The 13,398-nt window shown below is 39.2% G+C and overlaps 1 protein-coding gene across 1 annotated transcript; it reads left to right on the top strand.

Moving 5' to 3' along the window:
• Positions 1 to 1,003: 1,003 nt before the first annotated feature.
• On the top strand, positions 1,004 to 12,080 carry unc93a (unc-93 homolog A). The gene is made up of 8 exons (XM_017455406.3): positions 1,004 to 1,251; positions 3,170 to 3,351; positions 7,006 to 7,235; positions 7,332 to 7,457; positions 7,573 to 7,790; positions 9,057 to 9,192; positions 10,838 to 10,969; positions 11,532 to 12,080. Exons 1-8 carry the CDS (start codon positions 1,162 to 1,164, stop codon positions 11,816 to 11,818), a joined length of 1,401 nt encoding a protein of 466 aa, XP_017310895.1. The 5' UTR covers positions 1,004 to 1,161; the 3' UTR covers positions 11,819 to 12,080.
• Positions 12,081 to 13,398: the final 1,318 nt, after the last annotated feature.

Here is a 13,398-nt window from a genome sequence, read left to right as displayed (position 1 = left end):
TTATGTAAAGTGGAGTTTATTTTATTTTAATGAGTTATGAACACTACTTATAATGATATACACTATACGGCCAAAAGTATGTAGACACCTGACCATCACACCCGTATGAGGTTCTTCCTCAAGTTTCTCCAAAATTTAGTGGAAATCCTTCCCAGAAGAGTTTAAATTATTATATCAGCTGAGGTGGAATGGCATCTTCACAACGCACGTATGGGTGCGATGCTCAGGTTTCCACAAACTTTCACCATATTAATTTAATTTAATTCAAAATGCATTAACAAACATACTATTCAATGTAATGTATATTCATACATACTGTAATTACAAGAATGTGTGCAAAGCCTTATATCAAGCCTTAGGCATTATAGCATATTATGAATGTGTTCATAGTTTATTGTGCAATAGACTTGACCTTCACAGGAAGTGTTACCACAACATGTATATATATATATATATATATATATATATATATATATATATATATAATGACCTATGAATCCATTTATAACCTGTTATAATGCATTCATAAGGCATTGTATACTACATTACAGATTTATTCACCATATTTAAACAATCCAAGCAAATCCATATCCGTTTGTGTGGATAACACAACCAATAACTATTTTTTACAGAAGCTAAGTTTACACAAGTTAACTTTCAGCCGCTTTTGCAATGATCCATTATATTGTAGTGATATATATATATAAATAAATATATATATATATATAAAGGTAATGAATCGGTCAATTGGCATATTCAAACAAACCCATCATATCCTGTTTCTATGATACTCTAAAGTAATTACAGTGCTTTTTATTGGTCAGCATCTTTTCTGTTATATTATGTCAAGTTATGTTATGATAGCAATGTGTTTTGGAAGTTTAGCTATTACAGTACATTCCCTGACTCTTAAAACACGAGCCCGTCTGGTAGAAAGGCAGACTTTTCCGCTCACAGCTTTATGGTTCCCAGGTGCTGAACTTTGCCCTCTAGCACAACAGACTGGAGTTCATCAATATACGAAGTGTGTGGAAATCTGACATACAGCAGTCAGAAATCTTCTCGTGAGCTGCTGTTCTGACATTTTGTGGCTTTTCTCACTTGTTTTGTTTTTTTCTACTTACAGGATTTTTGAAAAGTTTTTTTTATAAATCTGCCAAAATGATCAACCGAAATACCAAAAATGTGCTCGTGGTATCTTTCGGGTTTTTGTTCTTGTTTACGGCGTATGGAGGACTACAGAGTCTACAGGTAATCATGTCTTCATTTTCTCGAACAGCAGCTCTGACAGTAGTACAGCTGCAGATGACAGGTTTATATACACGTGTTCGTTCTAATACATTATCATTTCGACGGTAACAGCTTGTACTGTACACAGGGACTTACACCGATTTAAAAACATGTTCACTGACGAAGATAAAAACGCAACTGTTAATATGGCGATGTTTTATGTGAAGAAATATTTATTTATCATTTCTGGAAGGAGCCTCCAGTGTCAGGTCTTTGTGACAGTTTTCCGAACAGTGGAGGTGTGGATTCTTGGTAAACTGCAGCGTATTAACTTCATTTTTAGCTGCTGGAATTTACGTGATAACAAGAAATTATAGTCCTTGTAGCCATATAAAAATGAATTAGTGTAATATTACTCATATATTTAAAAGACTGACATCTTAGTAATTAAGCCAAGTCTGTGTCTGTATTTGGTTCCTTAAGGTGTTCTTTGAATAATTAAGAGTTCTTAGCCTCCTAAAAGATTTATACATGGTTCTAAGGTGCTCACCCAGAGTGATTACCAACACACACACACACACACACACACACACAGATACACTCACACACACACAGAGCGCTCAGTTTGTACAGTTATGTTCTCTACATGCTGAGACCGCGGCTGAAGAATACGAACACGTAGGACGCTGTTTAATTACTTCCATCAGCTGGGCGTGTTTTATCATCTTTTTATTTCTCTCAGTGACAACATACTACACAGTGACATCATGGTTTTCCCCTTTGATTCAAATCAAAGATTTTATTTTATTCATCAGGTTTTAGTATAGCATATATGGTTAATATGGTTTCCAAGCAACCACACTATATACTGATGATAGCAGAAGTCACAGACATAATCTAAGCCTATATTTTGATATGTATACTGAATTGTGGCTCTACTCACACTACACGACATCTGATTTAGGGTTTGAAAATTTGCTGCGATCCCCCCAAAACAACAGTGGAACACACATCAGGGAATACACTGTTACCCTGTTACAACGTTCGATTTACACACGATTCACACACCAAACGTTATGGAAAAATTCACAATAATATGTGACGTGAAAAATGTTTAAAAAAAAAAAAAAAAACAACCTGAAATTGCATACACTGCGGTCCAAAAGTCTGAAACCACACCGAAATTCTAGGAATATATATTTTTTTCATTTAAACTTGGTAATAAAACGGATGCTTTAGAATTCTGAAAATTGTACAACAATGGAAGGAAATGTTAATATCTTGAATATTCAGTGTATTTAAAATACTTCTGCACCATTTCTAGGACTATTTAACGAACATTGTCCCCGAGTCTTATCTGTTCTGATAAAGCACATATGCAGATGATTAGATAGATAGATTGATAGATAGATAGATAGATAGATAGATAGATAGATAGATAGATAGATAGATAGATAGATAGATAGATAGAAACTTTACTGATACTGCGGGAAATTGCAAGACTTCATAGAAAATCTTCACTAAAGATTAATTTCTTTGTTCTTATAGAATTTGCATTGAAAACGATTACATTAAATAAATAAAAATAATGCAAAAATAGAAGCATTTTTACTACTGGTCTTAAACTTTTGGACCCAACTGTATTCAAATAAACGTCCTGTGACATCATTAAAGTAAAAAAAAAAAATTAAAACAAACACATTACATTTTCTCAGAAAAATTCTTTCTAAACACTTGTAGTGCACGAATGTAAACTACATTAGGTTCAACAACACTGGCATGTTGTTATGTTATACAAACCAATTAATTATTTAATAATAAACATAAAAAGATATTTAAATGAATTGCAACATTTTTAAATTATTATTATTATTCAAAAGTGGAAGTGTTGCTGAATTAGGTTTTGAGAGTATGCTGTATATTACACTGTGTATCACAGAGCAGTCTAAATGCTGAGGAAGGAATGGGCGTTATCTCACTGAGCGTCATCTACGGAACCATCATTCTGTCCTCCATGTTCCTGCCTCCCATCATGATCAAAAACCTGGGCTGTAAATGGACCATCTTCATCTGCATGGCCTGCTACATCAGCTATTCCTTTGGAAATCTCTTTCCTGGATGGTGAGCCTGTTCGTCTACAAGCATTAATGAAAAATGATTTGGAAGTGTATGGTTCATGTATTCATAACTGCCTCATACGGTTGTTTATATAATTAATAGCTGAGTGCAAAAGTTTGCATACCCTTGGGACAAAATAAATAAGACAAAGAAGTATATGTACTTATGTATACCAACAAGACATTTGTAATAGCGAACCTAATCTAATTTTACTGAGGTTCATTATTACAAATGTTTAAAAAGTGTATGTTAAGGTGTAAATATTTCTTATAAACAGTCTATAGAATTAATAGATATTATAGATAGTCTATAAAATTAATAAATGATAAAAGACTATAAAATCTCTATAAAAAATACTCTAATAAATATTCTACAACATGTTTATTCATCCATTGGTTCTTTCTTAAAAAGATAATTTAGTAATAAATGTTTGTTGTCTTGTTGTAAGACACACCAACATTTTTTTTTACTTCTTGGATTAATACATGTTTGTAGTTTCCCCACATAGAAATCATGGGGGATGCAGACTTTTTCACGCAAGTGAACTTTACAATAAAAACAATAATAAACAATAACTATTACATACAAAGGCCAGGATCCATCCATCCATCCATTTTCTGTACTGCTTATCCTTACTGGGTCGCGTGGAACCTGGAGCCTATCCCAGGGAGCATGGGATACAACACAATCACACACACATTCACACATTCACACCTTCATTGGCCTGAAGGTGATATCCAGAGGTCAGACTTACGGTTGCCCCCAGATTGTCCATGAAGTTGGCCCATACTTGGTAAATTGAGAATCCTGGTTGCTGACGATGTCCTCCGGAATTCTGAAGGACCGGAACGCTTGGGTAAAGAGGAGCTCAGCTGTGGCAAAGGCAATGGGCAGACTGGGCACTGGGATGAAACGCAGCAACTTTGAGAAGCGGTCAATGATAATCAGGATGGCAGTGTGCCCATGGGATAGAAGAAGAAGAAGAAGAAGAAGAAGGAGAAGAAGCCTTTTATTTGTCACATATACATTACAGCACAGTGTAATGTATTCTTCAAATCAAATACTTTTCTTCGCATATCACAGCTTTTTAGGAAGCTGGAGTCAGAAAGCAGGATCAGCCATGATACAGCGCTCCTGGTGCAGAGAGGGTTAAGGGCCTTGCTCAAGGGCCCAACAGTAGCAGCTTGACATTACTGGGGCTTGAGCCCCTGACCTTCTGATCACCATGAGCCACCACTGTAAACTGCCAGGATTTCTGCAGGTCAGTGATAAAATCGACCACACTGTGGGTCTAGGGCTGCTGCGGTGTAGTTAGAGGCAGGAGCTTACTGGCTGGTGGGGTTCATGATATTATTCATGTGGATTGGGCATAAGCTGTACATGAAGAGACTGTATAGTGAACATCCGCAGCCATGTTTGGCCACCAGTACTTGCAGATGGTAAGTATGTTTTTTGCCTGGGTGGCCCATGGCCATGAAGGTGTTGGCACATGTGACAAGTTTGGCTTGTAGATTAGCCAGTATGAACACTTTGTTTGGGGTGGTGGTGAGGGGGGGGGGGGGGGGGGGGGGGATCACAGACACTTCACAGTTCTGAGGAACCCAAGGTACTTATGATCTGTGAATATGGTAAATGGCCCCCTCCAGCCAATGGTGCCACTCCTCCAGGGCTAAATTCACAGCCAGTAGCTCCCAGTTCCCAATAACATAATTCTGTTCAGCTGGAGATAACTTCCAGGAGAAGAATGCCATGGGATGTAGCTTGGGCTTGTCCCTGAATGGCTGAGAAAGGATGGCTGCAACTCCCTTCTAGAAAGCATCCACTTCAATGGCAAAGGGCCTCGATAGATCAGGGGAGAATAGGCATGGTGGTAAATGTGGCATTGAGCTGGTTGAGGGCCTTCTCAGCTGCTGGGCTCCAGGCCAGGTGCTTCAACAACTTCCTAAGGGACATTGGAATGTCAGGGACAGTGCTATGCAGCTGAATCTCTGATGAAACTCAGATAGAAACTAGCAAAGCTGATGAATTACTGACTGTCTTCAGTGTAGGCCAGTCTGTCTCTGTGGCTCTGATGTAGCCCAAGAGTGAGATGCGCTGGTGAATTTGCAATTTTCACTCTTGATGAATAAAGAGTCCTGGAGCCTATTGATGGCCTCCTTTCCTTGACACCTTGACCACTGACACCTCTTTGGACCACATATTGAGAGGTCACATGAATAGCTACAAAATGAAACATTCAACACTTGAAATCAGCTCCAAAGCTCTTCAATTTGTCATGAAATAATGAGGAAATGGGCCACACCTGGCTATGAACCTGCTTATGAGTCAACTGTCCAATTACTTTTGAGCCTGTGAAACTGGAGGAACTATGGAAAAAAATGGCTGCAATTCCTAAATAATGAATGCAATATTTTTCTTAAACCCCTTGAGTTAAAGCTGAAAGTCTACATTCAATCACATCTTGATTGCTTCATTTCAAATATACTGTGGTGGTGTTTAGAGGTGAAATGACAAAAATTGTATCACTGTCCAAATACTTATGTACCCGACTGTAACTGGTGCTGCATGAGGTGCTGGAGGACTAATCTTCCACTAATCTTCCTCCCGGATATGCATAGGATTGTATGCACTGTGGAGATCCAGCTTTGTGAAAATTTGGGCAGAACGGAGCTGCTCGAGGACTGCAGAGGCAGAGTGTACCAGTACTTACAGTAACTGCTACCTGGTTCAGTCCCTCGTATTCAATGCATGGTTTGCTGCTTAGCTAGGGAATGGGGTAAATCCGATTGTGAAAGGGAGTGGTCCCAGGCAGCAGCTAGATGCCACAATCATAGGAACAATGTGGGGGTAATACGCTGGTCTTGTTTTGCTGAAAGGCTCCTTCAGATCAAGATACCCTGATGGGATGGTGAAGGGTGCTTGGTCCACTGGACTTTTCACAGAGGATGAGGCCACAAGCAGCTGGAGGGAATGGAGGCAATGTCTGTGACAGTGGGCTGACCAGCGGGTAATTTCTTTGTCCATCCACGATATCTGTGGGTTGTGTGGAGTTGCATCCAAGGGAAGCACAGGATGACAGGTTGCTTAGGTCACATCTAAGCAACAAGCTGCATTGACTCTTGACATGAACAAACACACTGGATCAACACCAGCAGATGACATGGCACCCCAAATCATCACTGACTGTGGAAACTTCACACTGGCCTTCAAGCAACTTGGATTCTGTGCCTCTCCACTCTTCCTCCAGACTCTGGAACCTTGATTTCCAAATGAAATGCAACATTTACTTTCATCTGAAAATTGAATGTGGTTGTGTGTACTGAACCAGACTGAGAGATTAAAGGCTCAGGAAACCTTTGCAGGTGTTTTGAGTTAATTAACTGATTTGAGCTCTTCTCAGGTTGACATTTCTGTATTATAAATTCTATATTCTAATATTTTGAGATACTGGATTTTTGATTTCCAAGAGCTGTAAGCCGTAATCAAAATAAAAACAGCTTTATGTGTAATGAGTCTAGAATAAATAAAAGTTCCACTTTTTGAATTAAATTACAGAAAAAATGAACTTTTCCAGGATATTCCAATTTTTAAAGATGTAATAAAATGTTAGCAGTGAGTCTTTAACGAAATGTGTTACATGTGTTAAATGTGTTACAGGCCCAGTCTGATCGCTACATCTGCTGTTCTGGGTTTGGGAGGCTCTCCACTTTGGTCTGCTAAGTGCACGTACCTTACAATCAGTGGGAATGCACAGGCGGAGAAAGAAAACAAGAAAGGCCAGGATATCATAAACCAATACTTTGGCCTTTTCTTTCTTATCTTCCAGTCGTCTGCCGTTTGGGGAAACCTCATGTCATCACTCATATTTCAACAAGACACTAACATAGGTACAGCTGAAACAGAACGCAACACATGTCTCTGATTGTGATGATTAGACTTAGACTAGTATACTTTATACAATATTGGTGTGTCTGTTCTCTAAGCTGAAATCCCTGAGGAGAGACTGCAGTTCTGTGGTGCTGCCCTGTGCAATGAGAACTTCACCACCTCGGGGAACTTCACACGACCGGAGCAGAATCTCGTAAACATACTGATGGGCTGCTATATTGGTAAACAGTTGGAACTACCAAACAGTTATTAGCTTTTCTACACAGCATTGTTGAATTCTTGTACATGTCTGTATTTAAGTACTGTATATAACTCAGCTGAGCGATACCTCTGTAGGTGTGGGGGTTCTGGCGATGATCCTTGTGGCAGTTTTCCTGGACAACATTGATGGAAAAGATGCAAAAGAGTTTCGCAAGGACAAAGGCAACCAAACGTTCTGCAGTACCTTCCTGGCCACGTTCAGGCTTTTAGGAGATAAGAGGCTGTTAATGCTCATTCCCTTGACTATGTACAGTGGATTCGAGCAAAGCTTCCTCGCCGGTGAATACACAAAGGTGAACAGATCTGTGAATATAATTACTTATATACACATTTATCATACACAGTGATCCCAAAAAGTATTAAGCCACACTTGCAAATGTATGATTTTCACTGTATTAGAAAACAACATGTCAAATCAAGTGGCATTTATGTTAAAGAAAAATAAGATTTTTACAGCTAGATTTATATAGCGCTTTACATTGTATGGGGGGAAATCTCCTCAACCACAACTAGTGTGTAGCATCCACCTGGCAGCCATAGCGCGCCAGAATGCCCACCACACACCGGCTATTAGTGGAGAGGAGAGAGTGATGTAACCAATTCAGAGATGGGGATTGTTCTGGGGCCATGATAAAGAAGGGCCAATGGGGGAATTTCACCAGGACCTACCCTTATTCTTTTAGGATGAATGTCTGTTTTTAGAGTATAGTGTCCCTGTCACTATACCGGGATATTAGGTCCCACACAAACCACAGGGTGAGCGCCCCCTCCTGGCCTCACTAATACCATTCCAGCAGCAACCTTAGTCTTCCCCAGGAGGTCTCCTATCAAGGTACTGGCCAGGCTCAAACCTACTTAGCTTCAATGGGAAACCAGGCGAGAACTGCGAGAAGATATGGCTCTGGCAATGCACCATATGCACACATTTCAAGAAGTTTCTCAGAACGTTTTGAAAACATCTTTGCATATAGTCAAGCAATTTCTGTAACAGTTGCATTGGAAATTTTCCCCAAGTTTCAACCAAGAAAACCTTCAGTTCTTACAATCTGCTAATTTCTTCTCCATTGCATCCCATAGATACTTTATAGGGTTTGCGTCAGGGCTCTAGGAAGTGTTCTTTCAAAAGGTGACTGGTGCTTTGGCTCATTATCCTGCTGAAAAATCCACCTCAGAGAGAAAAATCACCCGAGAGAGACATCTGTTAACCCATATGCCATAAAAAAATTAAATAAAATAAGTAATTAAGGAATAATTTAATGTACAGAAATCATCAAAGCGTTAAAAACAACAAGCAAAATGCAACAAAACCAGCCCATGGTTGCCAGGAATGATAGAGGAGGCAGATGCAAATGCAGGACGAGAAATAATGAGTCTAGACAACAACATGAACATGAAACAAGAGAATTATGACAATGACTAAAGAATGACAAGGAGTGCTATACAATACTTAAAATTCACTGTGCAGATGTATTCCCTGTTCCCTGGTTGCAAAACATTTTAAAATGAAATGCATTTGTTAATATTCTTCAGAGAACAAAAGTTTGTGATTGTCTTTGCAGAATTATGTGACCTGTGCAATAGGAATCCATTATGTTGGATTTGTAATGATCTGCTTTGGCGCTGTGAATTCGCTGAGCTCTTTCTCATTTGGGAAGCTTGCGCAGTACACCGGGAGGATCCCCCTCTTCTGTTTGGGTAAGTCAGTTTAATCAGAGTAGCCCGAGGTGGGAAGTATTTTAGTGATGGTACATTATTGCAATGCCTGTGTATCATTTTAGAGGATGAATAATACTCTAACACCTGTTGCACTAAACCCATTACTGTCCACATCAGCACCATGCACCAAGAGCGAATTTCTCTCCTCATCACCGTCACTACCAAGCTCCTGTTGGTGTTGGGCTTCTGGTAGATGCAGCATCATACCCCTCAGATCTCCTGGAAGGAATGTGAAATCACACACTGGTCGGCACTCTGCCATGCCCACTGTCTCCATGTCCCCTCTGTCAATGTGTCCTCAATTACCATAGAACGCCCAGAACCCCAAGTCCTTGTAGAAATCCCTCTGGAATGTCAAGAGTTCTGTGAGGTATTCAGCAAGACCAAGGCCAATGGGCTCCTGCCACACCGCTCTTAGGGCTATGCCATCAAATTACTGTCAGGAGCCACACCCTCTTTGCAACCTCTTTTACCTCTTATTGGCCAAAGAAACGCAGGCCATGGAGGAAGATATCAAGGAGGCACTCAAACAGGAGTACATACACCTCTCTACCTCTCCAGTATCAGCAGCCTTCTTCTTTGTTGAGAAAAAAGGAAGTGGCTTAAAGCCATGCATCAGCTATCGTGGTTTGAATCAAGTCACAGATAAGTATTATTATCCCCTGCCTCTGATCCCTTAAACTTGACTTGCAAAGCATGTACAACTTGGTGTGTATCCGTGAAGGGGACAAGTGGAAGACGGCCTTCAGCACCACCTCTGGTGACTTTGAATACTGCATAAAGCTATATGGGTTATTTTCAGCACCAGCAGTCTTTCAGTGCCCTATAAATGATGTCTAACCAGATATCTTGAGATTTGTCATCAAGTAGATCGATAACATTCTGATATATTCCCCCAGCAAAGATACATACGAAACTGTCATTGGCACCAGAGAGCTCCTCACTGTTAAACTACTGTAGCTCTGGAAGAATGATGTCACTGGTTGGAGGGAGCCCTTCAACCATTCACAACTTACACAGATCATAAAAACCTCAAATACATCAAGGCTGCCAAGAGACTGAACTCCTGTCAGGCACGCACGGGACTCTCTATCCCGTCTGCACCCAGCTCCCCCATGTGAACACTCGGAAGAATGAATCCTACCAAAATCATGCTTTGTAGGGGCTCTAATCTGGGAAGTCTAAAGACTGACAGGAAGATTGTGAATGCACCGGAGGTGAGAGTCCCAAAACAATTCCCAGTGGGGAAAAACTTTGTGGTCTGTCATGTGTTCCTCATACAAACTGACTGTACTTTGTTTTAAAGTTGACCTCCTTTCCTTCATTTTTTTAAAATGAATTTTTCATATTGAAGCAAATCACTATTGAGAAAGCTGCACATGCTGGACGGTGGATTTCTAGAATATTTGTTCTTCAGAGCTTGTACTTTTCCATGCATACTGAAATATGTCACACAAAAATGAATAAAGATGCTTATTAAACACACACACACACACACACACACACACATACGAGTACCTGTATGAATACATGTAAATGAGCTGTCACTGTCCCAGGTGTGTAAAAGCCCAGCTGGTGAAGGACAGGCAGGTCTTATTGGTATTTCTACTCTTTCTCCACACAGCCGCTGTGATAAACCTGAGTTCTGCGATAGCTCTGCTGTACTGGAGGCCTCATCCGGACGAGCTGCCTGTCTTCTTTGTGTTTCCTGCTCTCTGGGGTGTGGCAGATGCTGTGTGGCAAACACAAACCAACGGTGAGACTCGTAACAACCGAGACATCTTTCTTACATACGAATCAATCTAATAAAGCCGGTGTTTATAACAATACATGGCAATATATAACAACTTTCTAACATTGATATAAATCTAAAAGATTTTTGAAAAATAATAATAATAATAATTTCATGAGGCATCAACTGTTATACTGACCTAAGCAGAGCATACTGTACATTTGGGCTGTGACACATTTTTACATTATTACATCATGACAGATGTACATTTCTGATGCACTGTGATGATGTGATATATCAGACTACCAAGTGAGATTAATTGAAAAATTTAAAATGATAATCACTTCTGGTGCCCAGTTCTGGAGACACCTTGATATTTCCAAATATCTCTGACTTAGCGAGCTGTGTCACATTATAACCATTATGTCACACCGACATAAAGTGCACTGGGCAACAAAGTCAGCTGTCATGAAAGACTTTATAAATGAAGGACTTATGTAGGTGTTATGTAGCCCTGTGAAGTCCACCCTTAACACTACTTCACAGAAGAGGTTCTAACAACTTTCCATGCGTTTTTGCATTTCAGCATTGTACGGCACTCTGTTCCCTCACCACAAGGAGGCAGCATTCGCTAATTATCGCATGTGGGAGTCTTTGGGCTTCGTGATAGCCTTCGCGTACAGCACGTTCATCTGTCTGTCCACCAAACTCTACATCCTCATCGCAGTCCTTTTGCTGGCCATGCTGACGTACTTCTGGGTAGAGTACAATGAGTACAAGCATCCCACTCCAGCAGTGAAACGCGACGCAGACAAGCTGGACCTTAATGACACAGAGAAAAAACAGAACATTATTAGTCAGACAAGATTATAGGAAAGAATATGATGAAACAAAGAATAGAATCTGTTATTTAAAAAAATTAATTATTATTATTTTTTTTTATAGGGTGGCAGCTAAGGCATGAATGGTGGCTTCGTTACTCATAGCTAACCTCTTTGCAGTTATATAATTAAATTTTGTAATTATAAACATAAAACCTACAAATAACCATATATGGACATTCTGTGCAAATTCTTATAAGGATGTCAATAAACCTATAATTTATGGTTCTAAAAATAAATCATGAATGAATAAATCCCTGTAACATTAGGAATTTCTTTCTCTCAAAAATAATGAAACGAGAGAGAACCATATTGTACAGTAAATTAACTTGAGTGGAACATTCAGTGCTAGCTGGGAGCTTACAGCGGGCATTTTCTGACACTGTTTAGGTAAAACAACCACTTTAACTGAAACTGCCACTCACGGAATGGGCTTTGATGTGTTCAGCTCCCACCAACGGAAATTCTATGATTATAGAGTCACTTAGAGGTTTACAGTAGCAAATGAAAAACTGCAGTGGTAACTGCAGTGGTGAGGCCTTTCTGGATGAGAAACTACTGTATTCTTCTTCTTCTTCCTCGTTTGGCTAGGGTGTCTATGGCAGCCCATAAAACACTGGTAAAAAGTTGTGAAATTTGGCACACTGACTGCGGAGGGACTAAGGAACATTCTGACCAAATTTGGCCCAAGTGCTGGCAATGATCTAGCGCCACCAACAGGTCAAATTTGGGCCTAATTTGGAAGTAAGTTTATGGTCATAACTTTTGAACTGTGTGTCCAAAATGTAAAAACCAGGCATCCATGTCAAGACAAGCTCAAGGTATTCTCTGATGTCAGTTTCTGCACAAGGAGATTTTCTGCCATCTTTAATTTTTTTTTTTTAAAAACTGCTTTTTCGCTACTACGCCTACAAATTTTGTCCAGTCATCACTAAATTTGACACACTTCCAAAGAATTTAGAATCTGACAGCGAAGTCGCCAAACAGGATGTGAGGCTGTATCCCGATGATGACTTTGCGCACTGACACAAATTTTGGTAGGCACCTTCAGTACCATGCCCTGAAGCTATGAAACAAATTTCATGACAGAGCCACTTACTGGTCAAAAGTTATAATAACATGCCAAAAAATGCTTTCATCTAAGTGTCATTTTTGCTATTCCTCCAAATTCATCAAAAGTGCTAGTTCTAAAAACTTATAAAATAAATGATAAAATGGCATTTAATAGAATAGAATTGGAATACGGAGTAGAATAGAAGAGAATTAGAACACAAAAATATTTCAAATATTTCAAATGATTAATTCAAGTATTTGAATATTTAATTAATAGAATATTGAACACAGCGGAATAGGATTAGAACACTGATGAAAATCGGATAGTCAAATAATATTGAATACAATATATAAACCTGAATGTATAATATTTATAGCTATATGTATAATAGTAGTATATTATTTAATGGAGTATAATTAGAATATTGAACATAATTCAAATATTTAATAGAGTATAATTAGAATATCAGATAGAAAAAATAGAATTAGAACGTTTAATAGAGGTAGACTTTAAAAATA

The sequence above is a fragment of the Ictalurus punctatus genome, chromosome 25 (genome assembly GCF_001660625.3).
Source record: "Ictalurus punctatus breed USDA103 chromosome 25, Coco_2.0, whole genome shotgun sequence".
In the NCBI taxonomy this organism is placed as follows: Eukaryota; Metazoa; Chordata; class Actinopteri; order Siluriformes; family Ictaluridae; genus Ictalurus; species Ictalurus punctatus.
This window is presented reverse-complemented; position numbering and strand designations above follow the sequence as displayed.

Coding starts and splice junctions, on each gene's coding strand:
- unc93a (XM_017455406.3), top strand. CDS start 1,162: ATGATCAACCGAAATACCAAAAATGTGCTCGTGGTATCTTTCGGGTTT. Junction 1,252..3,169: donor GAGGACTACAGAGTCTACAG/GTAATCATGTCT, acceptor TGTGTATCACAG/AGCAGTCTAAATGCTGAGGA. Junction 9,193..10,837: donor GATCCCCCTCTTCTGTTTGG/GTAAGTCAGTTT, acceptor TTCTCCACACAG/CCGCTGTGATAAACCTGAGT.